Source organism: Gnatocerus cornutus, chromosome 6 (genome assembly GCF_029298725.1).
Source record: "Gnatocerus cornutus isolate USDA-ARS CGAHR chromosome 6, icGnaCorn1.1, whole genome shotgun sequence".
NCBI lineage: Eukaryota > Metazoa > Arthropoda > Insecta > Coleoptera > Tenebrionidae > Gnatocerus > Gnatocerus cornutus.
Genome location: NC_142238.1, coordinates 7,392,424 through 7,416,409, shown reverse-complemented (window position 1 = coordinate 7,416,409; position 23,986 = coordinate 7,392,424). Strand labels below are relative to the sequence as shown.

At 33.1% G+C, this 23,986-nt stretch overlaps 5 protein-coding genes across 6 annotated transcripts; 3 read left to right on the top strand and 2 right to left on the bottom strand.

Annotated features, from left to right (window-relative positions):
- Positions 1-8,921: 8,921 nt before the first annotated feature.
- On the top strand, positions 8,922-9,786 carry mRpL43 (mitochondrial ribosomal protein L43). Its single transcript, XM_088039630.1, has 3 exons — positions 8,922-9,163; positions 9,214-9,320; positions 9,369-9,786. Exons 1-3 carry the CDS (start codon positions 9,027-9,029, stop codon positions 9,677-9,679), a joined length of 555 nt encoding a protein of 184 aa, XP_087895756.1. The 5' UTR covers positions 8,922-9,026; the 3' UTR covers positions 9,680-9,786.
- Gpat4 (Glycerol-3-phosphate acyltransferase 4) lies at positions 9,687-18,853 on the bottom strand. Its single transcript, XM_088039581.1, has 7 exons — positions 18,506-18,853; positions 14,686-14,919; positions 14,401-14,634; positions 13,186-13,422; positions 12,155-12,270; positions 10,407-10,757; positions 9,687-10,355 (listed from the first exon to the last, which is right to left on the bottom strand). The coding sequence occupies exons 1-7, from the start codon at positions 18,656-18,658 to the stop codon at positions 10,268-10,270; spliced, it is 1,413 nt and encodes a 470-aa protein (XP_087895707.1). The 5' UTR covers positions 18,659-18,853; the 3' UTR covers positions 9,687-10,267.
- A 149-nt stretch (positions 18,854-19,002) lies between these two features.
- ATPsynE (ATP synthase, subunit E) lies at positions 19,003-19,539 on the top strand. The gene is made up of 2 exons (XM_088039634.1): positions 19,003-19,205; positions 19,294-19,539. The coding sequence occupies exons 1-2, from the start codon at positions 19,161-19,163 to the stop codon at positions 19,483-19,485; spliced, it is 237 nt and encodes a 78-aa protein (XP_087895760.1). The 5' UTR covers positions 19,003-19,160; the 3' UTR covers positions 19,486-19,539.
- An 87-nt stretch (positions 19,540-19,626) lies between these two features.
- LOC148172553 (NHL repeat-containing protein 2) lies at positions 19,627-22,228 on the bottom strand. Of its 2 annotated transcripts, XM_088039569.1 has the most exons (5): positions 22,108-22,228; positions 21,890-22,053; positions 21,678-21,844; positions 20,565-21,629; positions 19,627-20,517 (listed from the first exon to the last, which is right to left on the bottom strand). In XM_088039569.1, exons 2-5 carry the CDS (start codon positions 22,032-22,034, stop codon positions 19,753-19,755), a joined length of 2,142 nt encoding a protein of 713 aa, XP_087895695.1. In that variant the 5' UTR covers positions 22,035-22,053; positions 22,108-22,228; the 3' UTR covers positions 19,627-19,752. The 2 variants fall into 2 exon arrangements, with proteins under 2 accessions (XP_087895695.1, XP_087895694.1); XM_088039568.1 differs by lacking the exon at positions 22,108-22,228 and having other exon boundaries at positions 21,890-22,100.
- Positions 22,229-22,273: 45 nt separating this feature from the next.
- On the top strand, positions 22,274-23,894 carry Sou (required for meiotic nuclear division 5 protein souji). The gene is made up of 5 exons (XM_088039597.1): positions 22,274-22,468; positions 22,560-23,114; positions 23,162-23,430; positions 23,481-23,635; positions 23,683-23,894. Exons 1-5 carry the CDS (start codon positions 22,333-22,335, stop codon positions 23,744-23,746), a joined length of 1,179 nt encoding a protein of 392 aa, XP_087895723.1. The 5' UTR covers positions 22,274-22,332; the 3' UTR covers positions 23,747-23,894.
- The last annotated feature ends 92 nt before the right edge of the window (positions 23,895-23,986 follow it).

The window sequence follows — 23,986 nt, the reverse complement described above, 5'->3', positions numbered from 1 at the left end:
TTATCCATCACAAGTATTAACAAACATTTTGAATTTTGCAACATTTTTAAGCCCTAATTCTAGCACACAAACATAAATTCACAAGTCAAAATAGAATCAATTGGACATACACATTTCCCATTAATTATAATGAATGATTTATCTTTTTGTTTGTATAAATTAAATTTTGTACAAAATGGAAACGTAAACAAATGAAATTTTAATTCCCCCAAAAAGTCAAAAACATAAAATATAACTTATTACCAAATTTAACTATATAATTTAATTATCGTTATTAAATTCAAACTTTTCTGGGTTCAGTTTTTGTAGCGTCTGCCTGTCGGATTCATTTGATTAAAAAAATCAATACAAATAGGAACAATTTTGTCAGTCTATATTCATATATTGTTAGCAGGAATTTAAATTTATAATACTCTAGCTGATGCATCGACTATTTTATTTTCAATTTCAGCCAAATAATAATTTATGAGAAATTAATGACAGCACACAATACCATAATTTGTATAATATTAAAGAGCTATTGATAGAGTGCTATCTAATTAATTTATGTCGGTGACCACAAACTAAAAATGACTAATCAAAATATAAAATTAATAAGACTTTATATTTGACTACATAACAAACTGCCAAGTCGTAGTCACACCACCCGCAACTTCTTAAATAACCGTCTTGGCAGAATATTAATCCAATAAATTACGGAAATCAGGGCAAGCAATTTACATGCAACTATTATAATTAGCTTACTCACAATAATTAGTCTTAGTTACGATTTAATTTTACATTTAAATATTCACGTTGCGTACAATTTTTTAAGTTATTTATAAACCCAAACGTGATGTCTCAGTTTTATCGCTTTTAAGTTTAATAAAGTCACCGCAACTATTAATATTTTTATTGGAGACCAAGTGAGAAATTATGCCAACGATCTGGCCAAGAAATAAATCTTCCTGAGTTTTTAGGATAAGCCAAAATTCTCATATGTACAAAAAATAATTTTGTCAGAACATTCGGTGTAAATTATTATTAATGTGAAACAACTTAGATCGACACATAAAGTTGTTGCTACGTAGGAGGAGTTCTCGAAATTACTTCGATTTCAAAATTCGGAGATGACCTGTTTTAATATATTTAGTATTTTGACAGAGCGTCACAAATGTTTTATAAAAATATAAAATTTGATGCTTATAACATAATACACTTTTTATAATTTTTAGCCTTTTTGATTCAAAAATTATTAAACTTGAAATCATAAGATTTAATCTAGCTGTTTATTGTTTATCACGTCTCTCTCTTTTAGCATTTCCCCAAGAAGGAAAACATAGAAAGCTCTTCACTTAATATTCATTTACACCGCCAAAGTCGAGAGACTCGCACTGTGCCGAAATACCAATTATTCCAACAAGCAAAGATCTTTCCGTATTTTCGAGTAAATACAAGTAAGAAGGTGACAGGTAGCAATTGGATTAATTAATTCAAACCAAGTTTGGAAAATAAAAAAGAAAACGTTTCCTTCGTTCGATAGAAAAGAAGCTTTGTAATTACGTAAATACGAGTCCATGCGGGTGCATTATTAAAAATTGAAGATTATCGATTTATAGGTACCCCCCAGCACGCTAAGGGAACGAAAACTTATCTTACACCTGTCTGTTTCCTTTCGTGTCTCTAAGTCTTCTCAACATCAATATATTTAAATGTTTTACGAACTTGTTATAAATTGATGGAATAAGAAATTGCTCGCTTTAATATGCTTTCCAGCTCTGTTTCAAGAGAGGACACGCCATATTTAAAAACACGAAAATTCCCGTAATTTGCGGTGAAATAAAAAGGAAAAATTGTAACCGATAACAGCAATTCAATCGTTGTATAATGCATTTCGAGGAAATTGCTTCAAATTAGTTAATATCAACGTGGGTATATCAATGCAAATACGATAACAAAGTTATTTTCACACCATGTCGGTGTTTATTCCACTTTCCATCATACCAACATATTAAAGACTCATTCGATCGAATTTACATGAATTTTCCATTTGGATAAATTGCAAGGTCCATCGGAAAATATGCCAATATAAACATTGTTTTAACCAGCGTTAATCATTTCATTAAACTGCAACCACTGATAACGCGAATCCTTCAAAACTAGGGTGTCAATAACAAATCCGAATATCTCTCAATACAACCCGGACAACATGATGGATGGCTCTAATCTCTTTAACCTTTTCACTGCGCAATGTTTTTTGGAAAATTTTGTAACTGTGCGCGGTTTGTCAGCTCCTGCGACAATATACGTTCCGAGCAGTTGATCGGTGTTCTGCTTTAGCGTATATTAACGTCTTGAGCACTTGGCCGTTTAACTAGTTTTAAAAATGTTCATAGAGATTTTAATTTTTCACAACGTCAATATATTAAACAAGGTAACATTGAGATGAGAGCTGATTATTATGGTAATATTACCTGGCCCTTAGTTCGTATCTACTTTTGAACTGCGTGGATAAAAAGATGCATGGAATAGATTTCAAATGAATTTTAGTCGTAGACGGATATATACGCTCTGAGCAGGGAACGGTAAAAAAAATGTATTTAAAAAAATGAAAGCTTTTATGACTGTGTATTCCTCTGAGGTAGATAAAACTATATTTGCGTCATCAAAAAATTACGTTTTGAGCAGTTGACCACTTCTTAATCAATGCGAATATATCCGCTCGGAGCAGTTTGAGCGAATTATTATTTTGCGGATTTTTCCGGGCCGAGCAGTGTAAAGGTTAAATGGAAAATTAATTAACATTTGTTCGTCTTACTCGTCTCTCTTTCTACCACATCAGGACAGATCCTGATGGAATGGCACAATATTAATTAAAACATTTATTTATAGAGATTTAAGTGATTATCAATCAACTGCCGAAAACTCTTATCCCTAATTTAATGTTATCTCCGGTGCACTGCATTTTTTATGATAAATCGATTGTATTGAATTGAAATATTGTATAAATGAATACTGTAACAAGAATCATCATTACGAGCCTTCACTTAAAATAGCACAGAATTAAAATAACTAGGGCGACATCCACTGTATTATAAAAATTTCAATTACATTATGATGTCACAAAAACTGCTACTCAAAATGTATACTTTTTTTTATTACAGTTTCAACTCATGCATAACATCAGCAAATCGTGTTAGTTTTACGGAAATTCACTCGTGCAAGCGTGGATTTTAGTAGAATTCGTTTCAGTATAATGCGCACTAATTCATGTTTCATTTCTATTGTAGCCACATTAAACATTAAATAAACATGAAGTTTCAAAAATATCTATTTTGAGATTACACTTTCTGCTAAAGGTAAACGCGAATAATATTTTTAATTTTAACATTACTGAAATGTGTAACCTGTGTGTTCGTTTTTTGTTCATTTTATTTCTATCGATTGATGAACATGCAATTTGAATAATTCTAAGTAAAGTGAGTCAACCTAAAAAAAATTTTCATCCAATTTCAACAATCCTTTAGTACCGAAATCGTAATGCTTTATAAATTCCCTGAAAATAATTTTGGCCAAAGTCTTAAGTTTGTAACATAGTAGGTGTTAAAATTTCGCATTTGCATGCGTAGATTAAAAAAGCAATAGGAAGTTTTAGAAGACTATATTGGTGGAATTAAACACATTTTTAAGGGAAGGTTACTAGTTTGGTCCAGCTTATCAACTCCTCAAAATTAGAAAGCCGTAGAACAAAAGACACATTTTTTAGAATATCTATTTTGCAGATAAATCAAAAAATTTTAATTTTTAAAAATAAAAATTTGTTATTCTGGAAATTTTTACGGTATGACAATAAAAATTGGGGAGGGTTCTAGTTTAGACCTGCTTAAATTAACTTCCCCAAATCAGAATGTCGTAGAACAAGAGACACATTTTTTAGAATTTTTTATTTTCCAACACAACCAAAGACCAACCAAATTTATCTGGTGGCCCGCTTCACCTAAATTTACCCATTTTAATTATTTTTACGCAGAAGCAATGTGAAAACACCAATTTGGAAATTAATCAAAATTTTTAATTAATTACCAGCAATTCACGAATGTAAAGTTTTTCATTCTTATTCAACCAGATTCTTCTTTTCTTCGTGGGTTACTTTGACCAGTCTCGCAAAATTCCTCAATTAGAGTCAGAAGAACAGCACCACAAGTTCACTTTACATCAATCTAATTTTATATAACAATCAAATTTCAAGCTTAAAGGTGACGTTAATTTTGATAACGAAATCCACCGCAAATTTCATCCAGTCCCTCAGTTTCGTGAGCATGAAATTATATTGTCATTAAAATTTCTTTTGTCTTGAAATAGTTCCTTTGAAACACTTTATTAACAGTCTGTTGATTATAATCATTTTTTATTTCTTAATGTTCGCAACAAAAAAACGCCATCAGAATAAAATAATTTCAATTTTTTCATTTAACGCTTTGTTTTCTTAATAAGTTTTATGATTGACACATTAAATCAAACTCATTCCGCAAACGAGAAATTACGCAAATTTTCTTATCTCTTGTATACACAGTAGGTGGTTTTAATAAAACTGAGGAAAAGCGAGGCGCACAATGGTATCAGCAGGTTCATTTAAATTATATGGCATATGGTAGTAATAGAAGGCTTTTGCATTAAATTCTCCTCGCCTCTCTTTCTCTTTCAGAGATAAATTCGCACTATATTAAATAAAAAGTGAATTACGGAGGGATTTGTCTGTTGGATTACATACTGTTTTACGTGTTGCACCTTCAAATTAATTTTTTTTTGGAAAAACCAAACAACGCCATATTTTTACATCCAAATACAACAAAACAATTTATTGTCATTCGTTTTCAAGAGCAGCGAGAGATTTCCGTGGCGATTTTCTCTTCTTATTTTAGGAACAGATCAATTTTTCATGGAGAGACAAAAATTGAAAATTCAATTTCAAATTAAAATTACGTCCAACTTTAAGATTTTTCTATCTAAAGCAAATAAAATTTGAGCGTTCAGAATGCACAGAATAAATTTGTTTTCATCATAAAAGTACCAAAGGCGCCACCTAAAATTTTTTACGTCTCCATAAAGCTAATGTATATTACTTTTGAGATAGTGAATTGCAGCAAAATCGGCATTAAAAATAAAAATTTACAGTCAAGTAATTTTCTTTCTCTCTTATTATTTATCAGCCCTGCGTTTCGCTAAGTGTGGAGAGTTTTACTGGGAATTAATGGGAATTTTTTATTTGTTTTTTAGGAACAGGTGGTGTGAATGTTACAAAAACAACTTCGCACTCAGCGCTCAGAGAGATCTAATTATTATTACTAAAAAATCTCCAGGTTACGCAACATGTTTCATCTGTCACGCTTCAAACATGTCGAAATTTTTTGTGTAGACGTTTGAAACATGGCTTATCGTAATGGTAAAGAAGATACTTTACCAAAAGTGATAATATGTGGTGTAACCGAAGAAAACATCCCCAAACTCATAGTGTGTGACGCAAGTCAAGAAAAACGCGAACCAAGAACTTGTTTAGGACCATGTAATAATCAACCTTCTCCTTATATTCCATCTCAACAACGTCCACCAATACAGCCTGCTCAAGCAAGCAAAGGTCCCTGCGACATGCCCGATAACCTAATTTGTGCAATACGCAACAAGGAACAAACTATTGATAATCTGCAACACACTCTATGTTCTCTACAATGTGAAATGAACTGTCTGACCCAACAAAATAAAATGCTCAAAGAAAAACTTCAGGAGATCTTTGCGAATGAAAATATACCTTGTGGAAAAGACATGGACTGTTTAAATAGCCGAATGCATCAGTTCAACACTAATACGAAAATGTTGGAAGAACAAGTTGTGACTATGCGAAGTAATGTAAAAGTAATGAGAGATGAGTTACTTGCTGTTCGAGCTGAAAGATCGAGACTAGAGAATAGTAAGAACGTCATTACGATTTGTCCTCCTGGATTGTGTTGTTCGAGACCTCCACCGTGTGGGAGAAAATAATTTCAAAATACTGAGTTATGACTGGAAAACTTCTATCAAGGAAAAAGTTAGGTAACTTCATTAATATCACAGCTAACGTGAAAAAAAAATTAAGTTTATGAAATAGTATTGGATCGTCTTATCGAACGGAAATAAAAAGTTTTAGATGTAACTGCTTCCTTAAATATTAGGTAAGAACGTCTTGTGATATACACTGAACATTAAACTCGTCCTGTCATTGATTTGTTTTCACCACTCTGGGTCCATGTTCTTCAGGCTTTTTATCTATTCTTCAACCTTCCATTCCACTCTTTTGCTTCCCTATTTCCTGCAATTTTTTATATGTTTATATTCTTAGCAACTTTTGTTTTGGCAAATTCCATTCCTCTAGAATATACAAATTGCCCGAGTTGCAAATTTTACTTAAAATTGTCGGATTTTTTTCGTTCATCCTTGAAAAATCAATTTCTAAAATTTGTATCTTCTGCTCTATTGCTTTGCGATTTGACACAATTAGTTAAACTTCAACTTAAAAATAACAACTTCCCAAAATTTTATTGCTATATTGTAAAAATTGACAAAGTTACAAATTTTACTAAAACAAGTTTGTATTTTTTTGATTCGTTCGTAATTTTTTTTTTTAAGTTTGTGTCATTGCTATTGTCAAATTCGTAACTAGCAGTTTGGTTCGTTCTATAGCAATAAAATTTGGAGAGGTTTTTATTTTTAAGTGGTTTATTAACTGTATCAAGTTACAAAATTATAGAGCAGAAGGCACATATTTTGAAAATCTGTTTTTAATTACATATTATGAACTGAAAAATTCAACATTTTTAGTAAAATTCGTAACTCTGGCAGTTTGTGTGCTATAGCAATGAAATTTCTCTAAATCACCTCCCAAGGTTACTATTTCTCAGTTATTTATTAATTGTGTAAAAATTGTGTAAAAAAAATATTTTTAAAAAATAAACAAATTGCTTTTCAGTTGTTTGTTAATTGTGTCAAATTTCTAAAATTTGTGTTTTTTGCTTTATAACTATGAAATTTGACACAATTAATAAACAACTGAGAAGTACATAGTAACCTCCCCAAATTTCATTGCTTCAGCACACAAATTGCTTGAGTTCCGAATTTTACTAAAAAATATTAGATTTTTTTTGTTCATCATTGAAAAATAAATTTCAAAAATTTGGCTTAAAAATCTGACACAATTAATAATAATAAATTAAAAATAATATATTTCCTAAATTTCAGTGCTTTAGGATTTAAATTGTCAGTTACAAGTTTTATAAAAATGCAGCAGCAGCATCGTAAAACTTACAGTTACTGTTAATTTAGTTGTTTTCATAAAATTCACATGTCTTTGGATTAAATGTTTCTTCGTAATGAATATCGATCATTGCCATGCGCATTTACATAGAAAGTTGGTATAATTTCTAGTCCAATGAATAAAAAGTTTAAGTTTTCTGAATCATTCAAGAATCACCTATATTTAGGTAAATAGTAAATATAAACCGCATATCTAATGCTTGTAATATTTGCTTATTACCATTTAAATTAAATATGTTGCCGGACTTGTTAGTCCCAGTGTAATCTTTCTTCCTTCCACAACGCAATTTTGTTACTTTCAGTATCTGCGTGAAAGTCTTTACCCAATTCCATCAAAAGAGTTTAACAAGGGTAAAAATAAAATTAGTCTTTGACACATACACAATGAAAATCCTTCTATTTACAAAAGACGGCTCTAACAAGATTACGAAGGTTGTCGAAATTTCGATTGGCTTTTGCGATTCTTATTTCAACTTTTCCCTCGTTGAGCGGGTCGCATGCATTAAGCGATTTTACTGAATTACGTAATTAATTAAAAGGCATTTCCTGCGAACTCTGCAGCGGATTTGTTCATCCTGTCCTCAGTGTAGCAGTAAGACACAGCCCAGTGACAACGGTGAAAGCACCAATTATACCAGTATTTATTTTTCTGCATTTTATGTAATATGCTAATCACATCCTTGGGTCAGTGCCCTGATAACGACTTCGCAGTGCACGTTCGCGGATGCAGGATTTTGGATGAAAAATGAAGATATTCCGACAGTTTGTGACAAACTAAAATGAATAAAATATAAAAAGGAAACTTTTAATGAAGACGAAAGCAATTAATAGAACTTCCGGTAGGTATATTGGACTTTTGGCCTCATGCGGTCCCGCTTGGTCAACGACGCGTGAATGGCACGATCCTCGTTTTCATAGCTACCAGCCCTTTATTATTCTACATTGAAAAGTTGCCACATATCCACTTTATTATTACATTACTAAATTAAAATGGGATTTAGGTTCAGTCGACAGATTTAATCGAAATAGGTCTCTGATTTTCTAAACACTCCCTTTTCAAAGTGGGCTTGTAATTTCGCATTCAAACAGGGGAATTCGAAACACGAAAGAATGATGTGGTTTTAATCAAACCTTGCGAAAGGTGCAGTCTGATTTCGAATCGCACTGACCCTAAATCTACTTTCAGAGATATTTTGAAACAATCAATAACAAGCCCGAGTTTCAAACTTATGCCTCTGTAAAATTAACAAGCATCAACTGCGAGAGGAGGGATTGGAAACAAAGGGAATAAATAAATAAATTGATTCACATCTGCTAATTGTCTACTTTGAAGTGGAGAAAATATAAAATAACAAAACACCTCTAGGAATTCAGAATTAATTTCTTTCTAAAATAATTGTTTGTAGAATAATTAATAATAATAAATATTTATTTTTAAGAAATTTTAATGTTCATTTTTGAAACTCGTTAATGAGGACGTTGAATAATTATCATAATACCCTTTACCTGTTTTCATAAAATTGAATTTCCCTCCTAAAACTCAGATTTTTTACCTTATCTAGAGACCTCTTCCGTTTACGTTCACAAGCTGTCAAAGCTGTCGGTAAATTTCTATAATTTCTACATTACCGACCCTGTTAAACCTGAGGTTTTGACAGTTTGTTTAACCTATCTTTTGTAAAAAAGAATTTCAACAAAAAAACATGTCCAACAGTCATATATTCCTCAAATCTGGTTTTATCCAAACTCCGTGTCAAAACGGCGTTGGGCGCTACGTCTGCCAACTACAAAGAATCGTTTTAAAGTTCTGTAAAAATAATGGCTCTAGCAGAGGAATGAGGTAACAATTCTCTCATATTAACTACAGCGGTAAATCATTTTTACTTGCAGAGACTTTATTGAAACGGGTCTTATCGACTTTTCCAAAAATAATCCTGGAGTTGTTGTATACGTGAAGCCGCGAAGGCACCGCTCGCCTGTTATTTCTGCAGAATTCTGTTGGTACCTTTCACGTTGAAAAATTCTTATTAACTTCATTCTTTTAGTGAATGGAGATAAACAATGGATCAGTTGTCGCAATCTTCTCAGTGAAGATATAACTAAATGGTTAAATCTGTTGAAAACACAGTCTGGCAATAAGAATGGCTTCAGATTAAGGAAATTGCTTCACACAGATCATCCTTCAATTCAAGGACCATGGACGCCGTATCTTTTTAAAGACCCATCAGAGAATCTAATGGAATACCCAAACCAGGAGTTATCCAAATTGTTAAATCAACCAAAGACAGCAACAGAGGAGTTGTTGGAAATATTTAATAGAAGTGTTAAACTTGGCGATGAAAAACGGGCAGAATGAATCTATATTGTAACAAAGTAGGTAAACATGTATTTATTACAAGGAATAATACAAAACTATAATATACAATGATATTTACATGTAATAAATACTAAAACTAGAACTTATACTACTGAAAGAATTGTAGCCAATATACATTTTTAGTTACATAAAGGCCTCTGCAATGATAAGTCTTCCATATTATAAAAATATAACAAATAAATGCATCAGTTCACCACACTTATGGGAGGTACATTTAGAAGCTTTTGGTAAAGAATTAAGTTAACAAGTTCACATTCAGTTCTTTATATTGTCAATGGTTATAGAATTCTTAACAAAATTGGTTCACATGCAATTTTGACATAAATATGAGCAATTTTGAAGAAACCTGAAGCGTTGAAACTGAACTGAACACCTAGGCCATGTGCTTCAAACGTACGCTAATTACTGCAATCCATAACAACGCTAACAAGACACTAATATCTAACTATATCACTTTGTAACGCAAGGAAAATCTATTGGACTAGATACTTCTTATAAAAAGTAAATCACACTAAATTTACGCGCAATTAAAAAAAACAATCACTCCTTAAAAGCAATAAAAACAACTCATTCTTTCTTAAGTCGTTTACTGAACTCTTCTTGTTGCCGTTCACGCCATTCCTTCTTTGGTTTTGTACGTTTAAGTTGGCCATCCCTGAAAAAACTCCCGTTAAGAGGGGTTTGCATAACTGTGTATGACACCTACCATACTAAATCAACCAATCCGCCTTGTTTGGCTATCACACTTTTAACTCGATTTGCAAAATCGATTGCTGACTCTCCTTCATCTTGACGCATGGGTGGTAAATACCAGACGTCACAAACAATTGCCCAACTGGTCATCATCATGTACAAATACTGCATCATTGAGTATTTACTACTATTCCAGAATGCATCGCCGAATCTGGGATCGTATTTTATGGCCACTGGGTATATTACACTTCCTACTTCAAAACTACCCTTCTTAAACTGCATTACTGATGTGTTGTTGATGCATGTGCCTTCCGGGAATATCAAAATTGGGGGGTTGTTCGGGTTCGAGACATGCTCTTTCAGCCTGAATAACACAAATGAGTACACTTAAGTGCTTAATAAATTAACAGGGTTTTGTCTATATTTTCTTCAACCTTCGGGAGATACGAGTTCATTTCTTTTATTCCAATTTTATTACCAAAGGGAACAGAACAATCCGCTAATATTTTATTATGAAAGAGAGTCTGATACAATCACAATTACATAATTTATCACAACCGTAAAAATAGGGGCTCATTTCATCTCTTATTGCTAGTTTAATGAGTGCGGTAACGTGTAAATAAAAAGGTCAGATCGCCAAGGTTTGGATGTAAAATGAAGAACCAATGTTTAAAATAAACCACTAAACCAGATGTTAAGGTCCAACTTAACAAAAAAAAACACTTTAAAGACAAAAGAACCAAAAGTAAAAGACTAGAAGGAAGACATGAAGGGACTACATAAAAATGCCAGAAAATTACCACCAGAATGAGGGGAAACAGACCCACAGCTTCCAGAACCAAAATAGACACCAGTATTAACACTAGCAGAATATTTCCAAACGTCGAAATTAAAAAGCTTCGCAAATAAACTAGCCGAGAATGTTGAAAACTCGGGATTTAATCAATATCGGCAAAACGAATGAAATGAGACTAGGAAACGCGGCGAAAGAAAAGGTGAAACAAATGAAGATAGACTGAAAAAAGCTAAAGAGGTCTTCTACATTAAATAAACCAAATCCAGAATTTTCAAACGCTTTATATCAATGTTTCGACCCAGATCAAAAAAAGCTAAAAACGAATTGCAAAAGTTTAATATAAAATAAAGCTTCTAGTCGATAGAATCTGCTTTGGAATGAAGGCGACGTCATACATCCCCAGATGAACAGGAGAACTCGAGGTAACACAATAGCTGAAAACTAACGAGCACAACTCCGGACCTTGTTAATGTTGAACAACTTCAAAACTCAGATCGAACTAAATGACCCGACGGTCAACAATAAATAAATCAGTTAATTTCGACTCTATTCAGGTAAACAAACAATAGTTTCATAATTGGCCGTCCTTTGTTCTCCTCAGATTGTGTAACCTAGAATTTAGTTCATACATTTTTTATCATCACGTCTTGATTTATTCAATAAGTTCAATAATGCTCATTTGCATAATGCGAATATTTTTCCATTGTACATTGATTCTCTCAACCTGATCGATAAACCACAATGGTCGTCGACCTTTTGCGAATTGTCGTAAAATTTATATAAATTCAAAAACAAAAACATTAGGTACTTATGAAACAATGAGACATAAAATTTTAATTTCCCCACTTTGTAATTTAATCGAAAATATAGACAAAAACATTGTACTTCCTTTAAAGACACATTCAAATTTTACATTTTCTTTCCTGTGGTATTTGACGGTGGTTAAACCAATTAAATTCACTTACTTATTAGCGACAGCATGTCGATCTCGAACTTCTGAACGTTCGAACCAAATATGAGGTGACGCTCGTGCTAAAGCTCGCTGTAAAATTCCCAAAAAACCTCCATGGCTTTGACCGATCTACGATAACACCAGTAATAAACCAATCAAGTGATAAGTCACAACATAGAACTAATGTTAAACCTCTACAGGGAAACGAACATGTTTGGGTTACATTGCAAGTATGTCATAAAGATACTTATTTGGTAACCATCATAAGTATGCAAATGTAAACAAAGAATTAATAACAACTAGATTTTAAAACATTTATGCTTAAATGATAATGAAACATGAATCTAACCCGTTATGTTTACATAAAATAGCGTTGGACCGCGAAATATCGAAAATATTTAAGTAGGTGTAAAACGATTGTTTCCTTTAGATATATTTATTCTATTTTCCGAATTCATGTTGAAAATACGAGTATGTGCATCTAATTAGAACAACTGGTAGATTTGCCAACACAGGTGCATGTAAAATATTGAATTAACTTAAAAAATGAATTTAAATTTGGCGCTAGATCCTGTCATTTCCTTTTAAAATTAGAAAAATCCCACTCAAATATGGACGTAGTGAAGGTCGCTCTTACCCTATAGAGGTTTAAAACAGTAATTAATATGCACCATGATCCAATAATAATTTAAGCAACAACCTACCAATGAATAACAGTTATCACACATTAATATGAGTACATCAATCGGTGACGTGTGATTGGCGACACAAATCCCACTCTTAGGCTTATTCTCTTCATTATGATACGTAATAACTGAAGATATAGCATTGGATAAAATTCCGAAGCACATAACTGACACGTACTTATTTAATGTTTGCTTGAACGGACCTTCCTTCACGTACCCTACTAATGCTGTACACAACGTTAACCACCAAACCTGCAAAAACACACACAACTGTCTAAGACACAAAACACAAAGCAACAAAAGCCACAGTTCTAAAACTAAGACAAATCCCTCGACATCTCCAGTTCCAGCGACTCACCAGAGAGTAGCAGTTATCTGTGGATAAAACAAGAACATCGCAAGGTGTAGTGTGGTTAGCAACACACACTGAACCTTTAGCTGGTCTATATTCCGCATTGTGAATAGAAATTACGGAAGTTAAAGAACGGGCCATTATACGAAATGCTATTATGTACGATTTTGAGTTAACCCAGCGCTTGATGGGGCTGTCAGGAAGTCCTCCCAGGAGAGCTGTTGTTGAGACCATCCAACAGAGCTGTTGATTTGCATGTTATACGGAGATTTACAGTGTAAAAAAGGGAGGAAAAATTCAAGAGACTCATCTAACTAGTTATAATCTATAAATATTTAACAACCTGCTTTGTGGAAGCTTATGACAATATTATTGTTATAGGGTAAATATTATACACCGTCTTAATGACCATTAAACAAAACATATAAAGCTTCAAAAAACTTACAGTTCTCTACTTGTGTAATTTGTGAATATCATTTTTATAATTAATTCATACACGATGTTTGCAGTACAAAGCAATTATCGTCAAATTAATTATGACTCATATCCGAATCCTCATTATAACGAGGATCTACTGTATTAAACAATTTAGTAATGTGATTGTCCTCTGTAATTACAACAAAGCGGGTTTGGGCCAGGGAATCTTTTCAATGTCTTCCGTTCAGTGAAATCACTGCTTATTTAGTTTGCATGTTTCGAACAAAATACAAAGAAATTATTTCAAAATTATTGTTGGCATGTTTCGTATGAAGCCTTTACAACTTTACACTTATCTAAAATGCAGGTATTATCGTTATAAAAATACTGTTATCACTCTAAACGTTCTATTTTAACACATAAATTTTTCGCATTATTTCCTGAGCCCGTGCAAAAAATTAAGATGTGATCACATCAATAACCTTTACATCAAACTGAAATGAATTATTTTTATGCTACGACCTTGGCATGGTCACACAGGTTGTATAAACAATCGCACATCTCATGTCTACTAATTTTAATGTTTTGGTGCGGTTTTTACTGTGGACAATAAAACTGTCTGTATGCAGATTAATTTAAACCTCAAATATAGTAGTTCTACTTTTATATCGGTCCAGGTCGATGAGTTTTTAGTTATGTCATAACTCTAATCGTTCAACCCCGTCATAAAACAAAGTCAGTTGAAATTTTCCTCACTTTTCAAATAAATGAAATTTATAATCTACTAAAGCAAAAGGAACATACCCCGAAGAAACAGATGGTGACCCGTAAAGGAAACAAGAAGAAGTATCTAACAAAAAATCCGCACACCCACATCACTGTCAACTTCCATGATATAAATTCGTACCGCCTATTCGTACGAATCAACAAGTTCCAGTTCTTCAATTCTTCCGCTTCAAATCTCGACGTTACCTGATCTTCAATAATTGATTCCATTCCAGCTTTTAAATAATCAAAAATGTTGCTCCAATCATATTCCTGTAAACATGATAATAATACCTGTTGTTAAGAAAAAGAACCTGGCACTACCTGAGATTCAGACAATTCTGTCTCTTGTAAAGGTGGTTCTGGTACTAGAATTAGCTTGTCGTCTCTACTGATAACTGAATTCCCATTTGGGACATAACCATTATTTTCTTTTTTTAAACCATTCGGTGTTTTCGCTGGTTTTGGTTCGTTGGTGGGTAGTGATTTTTCTTCTTCGTCAGTATCATGGGATAATTCTGCGCCTTTTTGAGCGGTTTCGATATTAGCTCGCCCAAACTACAAAAAATCAGGAAGTGAGAAACGCCATGGGCTAAATCCATTAAGCCAAAATATAGATTTTCATATTCATTATACGGAATCAAAGTCCATTTTCATTAAATCTGTACAGCCTTGTAAACATTACCTTTGAACAAACAAAATCATCACGTAACAAAAATTGAACGTGTTTTAAAGTAGGCACATTTCATTATGTAAAAAATAATAGCAGCTTAAACTTTGTTCCTACTAGTTAAGATGTAGACGAAAAAAAGGAAACATTTCAAAGTTTATCCAAACAATGTTTGACTTATATTAATTTTAAATAGTTCGTTATGAACTTTGGCTCAGTGTTTTCTAGGTAACTACACCACATTAGTGTATAAAAGGATTACTGATAAGAGATAAGATTAGTAACTGGAGAGTTGACTTGAGAGTTTTATCATGTGGTTACTGAACGCAGCAAGTGTAAAGAGACGAAATATTGTAAATAAAGTACATTTTTGATAACCCACACAGCTATCGATAAAGATGATCATCTCTACAAAATAGTACGAATTTTAATTTAACCTGAAATGTATGGAAGAAGTCTATTTAAATCAATATTCTAATAATAGAAGTTACACGTATTTTCAATATTCAACTCATCTGCAGTAATTGCAGTAATGACAATAATTGCGATGAAGTATGACATCCAATCGTTTGTGTTAAAGGTTAATTACAATCAAACATAAGAGTTTATTTTACATGTAACATTTAAGTGTTGATAAAAAATGTATTTCCGCATAATTCTCTGTTTATGGTAGTTCCATTCATAAATTTCCAAGATTTTAGACATAAAAAATATATGCAGACCAAATCTACAGTATGTCCCCGGATTGAGTTCATAAGAGGGAAAAAAAAATTTATTTTCCATGTTACAAAAAAATGACAAAAGAATAACATTTTTTGCTTATTTCACAACAGATATATCTGCAATTAAAATTTCAAAATTATTAGTTTGTACTCTTAAAATTAATGTTTTCATTATTTTTTAAATTTTGTAATGGTATTTAAATAATAGCAGGCTGTGAATTCATAATATCAAATAGTGCGTTAAAGATTAAAGGAAAATTTACCCAATAATGTGTAAGTATTAAAAAATTGGAAAAAAATGCAATTGCATCCTTAACAATAATTGAGAAAATTCGAAACGGTCTTAAAGAATTACGAGTTAGAATTGAACTATGTGCTAAAATAGGTAATGGATCAATCAAATAGTGGAAATTGGTTTGAGTAAAGGAACAAATTTCATTCCTTTGACATTTTTTGTAAAAAATTAAAATAAAAAGTTCTTACTTATTTTTTGTTTTTTTCGATTTTAAGAACTTTAAGAAATTTTTGTAAAATGAAAAATAACGGTTTTTTTTCCTCTTGTGAACTCGATCCGGGGACATACTATACATTAAAATTGTTAAATCCTGTTCACAATACACGTCATAAGTCAATACAATACAGTACATCTATTGTACTCTATAATTACAGTTGGGATTTAAATTGGATACTAACTCCCCAAAAATATACAAACTCGAAAAATTCTTGCTGACTCAATTGTTATATACGAGCTTCCATTAATTTCCGCTGCTCTGACGAGCTTTTACACCCCGCCAGCATGTAATTAATAAATCTACGTACAAGGATAAAACACGTCAGTTATACCACCTACTACAACAACCACCCCTTTAACGCCATGTATTTTTTGGTAGATTGCATCAAATGAAACAGATTTTATTTTAACCAACACCAAATAATAATTACATAAATCAGTTAAATATAGTCTTATCGCTTCTCCACAAAAATCATGCTTTTCACGTGCTACTGACCAATCGATAAACGATAAATAAAACATATCCATGTAGCTTGTTACTAACTACACAAGATCTCCGAATAAATTAATGATCCAAGAGTCAATTTTTCATTATTAAGTTTTCGCTTATGATGATAACATAGATTGTAGGATTTATTTTCGGATACTGCTGATGTAGACATATGAAACTAGGGTCAAAATAAATATCTAAATATGCAGAAAACTTGTTGGATTTGTACTTTATGCAAATAGGTAAATAATATGTTACCAAAAATAAAGGGTCTTCAGACCCTATGGTACAAATGAGATCATAAGATTTTATCAGAAAAAAATTCAATTAATGCAAGGTGGATATGTAATAAAATTGCTGATGTTGATGATGTCTAGCGGTCAAGTTGTATATCAACTAGAAAATAATGGCAGACCATTGAACAACACTTAGATATCATTTTAAATACCGAAACGTACAAGAACAGTTATTAGCATGTTATCAGTTATTATAATGGAGGAGCGACAACTTGTGGGTTGTTTATTGTTGTTGTTATTGTATGTATAGTGTATGCAAATACAGACCTGCATACAAAAACTAATCCAACTCCTTGTCATTTTTTTTAAACAAAATCATCAAAGAAGAATTGATGTGTTTAAAATCAAAGCCAAAGGATATTGTTAATCTCACCAAAATATGAAATCATTAGTATAATCAAAAAGTATTTAGGTTTTTTGTAATATACTTCATCAAACATTCCACTTATTGGAAAAGAAATTCTTGAGAACATAAATTATGCAGAAATTATATCAATTTACTTGTAGGTCGTACGATAACAAATTATACAGTGACCTCCTAGAGGGAATCCTTCCTTAATCAAAATTAATCTGCTGTATCAAAGTACAATTTTTCTCTTTTCTTCAGAGAAAGGTCAACTTTCATCATAACTTCGGACTATTTGGCCTTGCCTCTGCTAATTTTTAATGATGTAAATATGTTATAATAAATTTTAATAATCCTAATATCTCATAAACTTTTTATCCTTATGTAAGTCCTATACGCCAAAAAAGCTCTAAATGTACAAGTCTCAGCTACCATAGACAAAAGACCATTTATTTTTTCACATAAAGATAGACTGTTGTATTTTGAATAAACAAGGGAATTAATGGATTGATTAAAGTAAAGTGCTCGTGCCAATACATTTAATTTATTGAGCACGTGTTTTTATAGCTGTTTGCAGCTCTATGGCTGTCAGTTTCTTCAATTTATCTCTTATCATTCTTTATAATTTCAAGTCCTCGAATTTCGTACTGTACTTTACTACTTTAATCTGTTGTGAAGTAAATTGATCCAAAGTCAAGGGTCATGTTTTCTAAATTCGTTAGGTAGGTAAGGTTGAAAACATTCCACTTGCACTTTACCTTTATTTGTTTACAGCCTTTTAGTGTTAAAATAAGACAATTTGGATGACTGAAACTACAATCTAATTGCAGAGTTTTACATGAAATTTGAAGAACCCCACTGATGGAATATTAATTCCTTTGAAAATGATGTGATTAAATTAGTTGCAAAGTCTTTGCGAGTGAATAAATTCAAACCATCGTCATTTTCACTCGTCACTTTCACCTTCGTCATTCTTAACTCTTCTAAATTTCACTTCTATGAAATTCCATGTTTATAGTCCAACAAACAACAATCTCATGCAAATTATGTGACGCATTTTATTTGGAGAATCGTGAATAATAATTACGAAGGGTACTGCAACAACTTACCTCAAAGATGATCAAAAGGAGTCTCACGTATAATCTTCGTACACCTAAAGATTTCCCTATTGATGCCAGGAAAACTATGCACAGCAATATCATCAAAAACGGTGTTATTAGCACCGAACCCACAAACCAAACCAGTGACAAAATACCCGCCATTGTAAATACTATTTTGGATCTGACAAAAATTCACTTTGATCATATAACGCACATGGTCTGTTTAAATACGGAGTGAGTATGTTGTCAACATTAACATTAATTTAACAGTAGTACAACACTCTTATCACAAACCACTCAAGTAACAGACTGAAACTGGGGAGGGGTAAAAGAGCAAAAAACATGCGTAAATTTAAATGTCACCTAGTTGGGGACATTTGCAATTGTAGTTCTACCAACGTTAAACAAGTACCTAATAATTTGCATAGAGGGCAGCACCATCAATCTCTTATTTTCCATCTTTATTAATTAATTTTGGGATTTAGTAAGTTTTAAAATTCAATTCTGGGAAAGAACTGTTATAACTATTAGTGTATTTCTATTATTATTTCAATTAATTTTTGGACTCAAATTCTGTGACTTTGACATCTGTCATTCCGACATTTCTGACAGTTACCCATTTGAGACTTCTCTTGTGGTCTAAAGCAATCAAAAATTTCTTAAAATGTCAGGTCTGCCAGCTCCAGTTCGTGTTTCTCCTCTCATCAAGGTAATAACTTTTTCAACGCCCCAAATGAATACATTTTTTCTATGGAAATGCTCTTATCAATGTTACATAACTAAACTCATCTTCTTAGTTTGGTAGATGGAGTTTGCTCTCGTTGGGAGTCGTCTATGGGGCTTTCCATCAAGGCCGATTATCTAGGAAAGAAGCCGCGATTAGAGAAGTGGAATTAAAACAAAAAGCCGTCAGAGATGAGAAGCTTGCTGCAGAAAAGAAACTAGCAGCTGACAGAGAAATTGCTGAATTAGAAGCCCTTGCTAAGTAAATTGTTTTAAATGTAATTTTTTTGTAGATTAGTGATTAAAGGTAACTATCGGAATTGAAGTATTTGAATGAGAGCCCTAGATCTGCACTGGTAACATTTATGCGGTCACATTTTTATCACCTGAGAGTAAAAAAATCAATATTTGTGCCCTTTGTGTATTCTTTATTAAAACATAAATAAAAACTGTTAGCAATGTATAACAAAATTCACGAAATATTCTTTTAAAATTCACAGTGCTAAAAATACAAGTAGTATAAAATTGTAAAACTAACATATTTGAATATTATTTGGGTCCAAAGTGACTCTTATGTTGTTTTCAACGTTGGTTAAAACATTATTTTTCAACTGAACTGGAACTCGCACAATGAAGCTTTTAGGCAAGCATGTCTCAATTGTACAAGTCACCAAATCAAAAACAAAATCGACTTTTCCGTCTTTAACATCAGGAACGCTGACGACCACGTCAATATTTTTCAAACTGTCCCCATTAGAAGGTACACATGACCATGTGGTATCCGGGAGCTTCACTGACCATTTTTGGGGCGCATCATCAGTTAATTTTAAACCACCAGCAAAAACAATATCAATCTTGAAAATTAATTTTCCTCCTTTACTACTAATTGCGACGCTCTGACCGTTTAAGATTTGGTGTTTGAGTTGTTCCTCATCAGAAGCATTATCTGGAATTGTCAAATCTAGTTTACTCATTGATTTGATGGAGTAATCGGGACCAATTTTGAGGATCTTTATGCTGTGGTTGTTTGTGTCAGCCAAGTAGATCTTTTTACCATCAGCTGAAACACAAAGACCTGCAGGTTCCCTGAAATTTACATCCCCGCCGTCGGTTGTATCTGAAGCTGGAGTAGTCATAGTTGTCACGCAATTCTCAGCAATGTTAACTCTTTTCAATTTGTGGTTGTATGTATCAGCAACTAAAAGTGTATCTTCATCTTTTGACATTGCCAATCCCAGAAGATGTTGAAGTTTGGCTTCACATAAAGTACCGTCTTTATCACCAAATGCAAACAAGTTCTAAAAAACAAAATCAGTTGACGTAACTTTGATCTAACTAAACTTACATTAGGATTGCGGTCTCCTCCAACCACCGGTGTTACTTTCCCGTCAACTAAAGACAAACGTCGCACGCTTGAACTTTCGCTATCTGCTATGTAAACTTCTTTTTTCTTATTACAAAGCGCTAATCCGGAGGGCTGAGCAAATCCAGCAGCGTGAGGATACGCATTGTTTTTGTTTTCTTCTTTCCCAGAGCCCGCAATTGCTAAACAACTACCTGCACTGTACTTTGTACACTTCCACCAAACTGTGTCTTCTAAAAATAGAGCCCAAATTTGGTGTGTTCCCGCCATTGCAATAATTAAAACGTTTCGTATCGGGGGATTTCCGTCAGGATAAAAAGTCATGTCCATGTCAGGAGTTTTAAAAATGCACAAGTCCCAGGGTGACGATATTACTTGTTGTTTCCACAGTTTTCCTCCCACGCGGTCATTCCCTTGGGCTCCCGTCCCAGCGACAGTTTCTACTATCTGATTATAAAGATCTATTTTACGTATGGCATGGTTTTCCGTATCGGCAATAAAAAGAGTATTTTGATCTTGAAAAGCAACGCCTTGAGGGGCGTTAAATTCACAGTTACTGAAAGCACCGTCGCGGAAACCGATTTTTCCACTTCCAACTTGATGCAAAATGGTCCCATCAGATTTTAGAATTATAATACGATTGTTTCCAGTATCGGAAATTGCCAGAATTTCTTGATGGTCGTCACTGACAAAATTTGCGATTTTTCCAGGAAACAATAAAGGCCCCTTCAGATCAGGGAGAAGGTGATACGCTGATTTAAAAGGTATCTGATGATCAGAGATCTGCTTCTTCTGCTTGTAATATTCAAGTGACGCTGTGATGTAAGTTCTTAGATTCTCTTTATGGCCTTCACCCATCAACATGACGATGGGATTGGCATTTGGCCCCAAAAACAACAATGTTGGCCAACAGTTGACCTCGCAGTTTTTCCACATTTGGGAATTGTGGTCATTGACGACAGGATGAGTGATGTTATATCTTTGCACAGCGGCGAGGATATTTGACGAGATTTTTTCGTTTTCAAATTTCGCGCTGTGGACCCCTATCTGTTTGGAAAATAGTTAAAAAAGTAAAAAAGAAAAGGTTCAACATACCACAACTAAACCATCTTCAACGGAAAATTCTTTTTCAATTTCTCTCAAGTCGGGAATGATATGCATGCAGTTGATGCAGCAATATGTAAAAAAGTCCAAAACAACTATTTTCCCCTTGAGGTGTTTTGAAAATGATAAAGGTTCAGAAACGTTAAACCACTCCAAACCTGAAAAGATAGGTTATGTTTTGGAAAGTGAATTCAACAATATACCTTGATTGAAGTCTTTAATTGGCTGATAATTCAAGTTTTCCAGATATTCTTTGATGGCAGCATTTTTGTTCCCTTTTTGACGGATTAAACTGGACAATTTTTGATGAGAATAATACAACATATCATCTTCACTATCTGACTCCATTCTGATTGATCTAAATAGTCTTCGAAAGAACATTTTAGACGGTGTTATAAGCGAAAGGAAACGCATAACTTACTGACTAGTAACCACACCAATTTTCGCTCCACTTCCCCCTTAGAAAGTTTTTCCAGAACTGATGAACACTTGACCACATGAGTCACTACAGGAAAATATTCATCTAAATAGCTGCAACCAACAATACATTAACAAGAGGTCACAATTTAGTTATTTTCAGTTTGCAGTTTGACAAGTGACAGTTGTGATTCGTGTTGTGACAGTGACAGTTAATAAAGAGATAAGAATGGATGCTTGTTTAGCTGTTGAAAAAGAAATAGACAGAGTTTTATCGAAATTTGGCGATATCAATGGCAACGCCGGTCGAATTTTATCAGATCTGGTAACTCATATCGAACGCGTGAAAACAGAGCTAGAAAATGGTAAGTCATTTTCAAAAAGTTCCCAGTCATTCCCCCAACACAAACAAAGAGTTCTAATTATATGATAATTACCGGGACAATCACGTTTTAGCTCCGGAAGATCACACATTAACCAATGTCCAAGTAGATATAATTAAACACTGCATGGGAAAAGTGAAAGAAACTGTATCGCGACTTACCACAGATCACAGAGATTTACACAGTACAGTTTCAAAAGTCGGGAAAGCTATAGATCGGAACTTTGTTGCTGATTTCTCAGCCACAAGCAGAGAGGAAGTTTTTGCAAATCCTGATAAAATCAATCTAATTAATAAAGTGATCTGCCAGCATTTATACAGACAGGGGATGCAGGATGTAGCTGAGGCTTTAGTAGCTGACGCAGATCTCACGCCTGAAATACATAACAAAGAACCATTTACTGAACTCAATCATATTCTTGATAGCCTTAAAAATAAAGACTTGGAACCGGCGTTGGCTTGGGCTACTGCTCATCGTGATTCACTTGAAGCACAAAATTCTTCATTAGAGTTCAAGCTGCATCGATTGAAATTTATAGAACTGTTGAAACAAGGTGCTTCCCATCAAACAGATGCTATTTCTTACGCGAGAATTCATTTTAGGAAATTTGTACTTAGACATGAAAAAGGTGACGTTCCCAATATATTTGTTTGTTTCTAATAATTTTTTTTATAGATATACAGACTTTAATGGGAATGCTTTTGTATGTACCTAACGGCATCGGCAGTTCTCCTTACAGTTGTTTGCTAGATTCAGAAATGTGGTTAGAAATTTATGAACAATTTACTCATGATGCTTGTCAGTTATTAGGAATAAGTGTAAACAGCCCCCTTGGGACGTGCATTAACGCTGGTTGTTCTGCTATACCTGCTTTGCTTAACATTAAACAAGTCATGATGCAGAGACAAGTTACAGGGATCTGGAATGGAAAAGATGAGCTGCCAGTAAATAATTTCAAGTGATAAAGTCAAAAAACTCAATTACTCTGTTTCAGATTGAGATTGATTTAGGCAGTGATGGAAGATATCACTCAATGTTTGCTTGTCCTATTCTGAGACAACAATCTACTCAAAACAACCCGCCAATGAAGCTAATTTGTGGACATGTGATTTCCAGAGATGCTTTGAATAAACTGTGCAATGGGAATAAGTGAGTTTTATTGTTGTGAAGACGAGTTTTGAACTTGATTGTTGTAGGATGAAATGCCCTTACTGCCCTATTGAACAGAGTCCATCAGATGCACGACTTATATATTTTTAATATTTATAAACAGATGTTAATAATTGTTACTCACATTTTTATATATTACCTATGTTTTCTAATGATTGTTAATGGTATTTATTTGGTTTGTGTTCTATTGTGATCTCTCTTACTGACATAGATTAATACACTTAGTCCACATTTTTCATTCAATGTTTCATTTCTGTGGAACCCATAATAAACTCATGAGATGTGGATAATGTGAAAATTAGAAATCTCATGGTAATTTAATTCAGCCTC

Coding starts and splice junctions, on each gene's coding strand:
- mRpL43 (XM_088039630.1), top strand. CDS start 9,027: ATGTCCAACAGTCATATATTCCTCAAATCTGGTTTTATCCAAACTCCG. Junction 9,164..9,213: donor GGCTCTAGCAGAGGAATGAG/GTAACAATTCTC, acceptor TTTTACTTGCAG/AGACTTTATTGAAACGGGTC. Junction 9,321..9,368: donor TGTTATTTCTGCAGAATTCT/GTTGGTACCTTT, acceptor TCATTCTTTTAG/TGAATGGAGATAAACAATGG.
- Gpat4 (XM_088039581.1), bottom strand. CDS start 18,658: ATGGCGGGTATTTTGTCACTGGTTTGGTTTGTGGGTTCGGTGCTAATA. Junction 14,920..18,505: donor TCCTTTTGATCATCTTTGAG/GTAAGTTGTTGC, acceptor GATTTTTTGTAG/TTTGGGCGAGCTAATATCGA. Junction 10,356..10,406: donor GGATTGGTTGATTTAGTATG/GTAGGTGTCATA, acceptor GAGTTTTTTCAG/GGATGGCCAACTTAAACGTA.
- ATPsynE (XM_088039634.1), top strand. CDS start 19,161: ATGTCAGGTCTGCCAGCTCCAGTTCGTGTTTCTCCTCTCATCAAG. Junction 19,206..19,293: donor GTGTTTCTCCTCTCATCAAG/GTAATAACTTTT, acceptor TCATCTTCTTAG/TTTGGTAGATGGAGTTTGCT.
- LOC148172553 (XM_088039568.1), bottom strand. CDS start 22,100: ATGCGTTTCCTTTCGCTTATAACACCGTCTAAAATGTTCTTTCGAAGA. Junction 21,630..21,677: donor TTGAAGATGGTTTAGTTGTG/GTATGTTGAACC, acceptor TTTTCCAAACAG/ATAGGGGTCCACAGCGCGAA. Junction 20,518..20,564: donor GAGGAGACCGCAATCCTAAT/GTAAGTTTAGTT, acceptor TTTGTTTTTTAG/AACTTGTTTGCATTTGGTGA.
- Sou (XM_088039597.1), top strand. CDS start 22,333: ATGGATGCTTGTTTAGCTGTTGAAAAAGAAATAGACAGAGTTTTATCG. Junction 22,469..22,559: donor GAAAACAGAGCTAGAAAATG/GTAAGTCATTTT, acceptor ATCACGTTTTAG/CTCCGGAAGATCACACATTA. Junction 23,431..23,480: donor ATGGAAAAGATGAGCTGCCA/GTAAATAATTTC, acceptor ACTCTGTTTCAG/ATTGAGATTGATTTAGGCAG.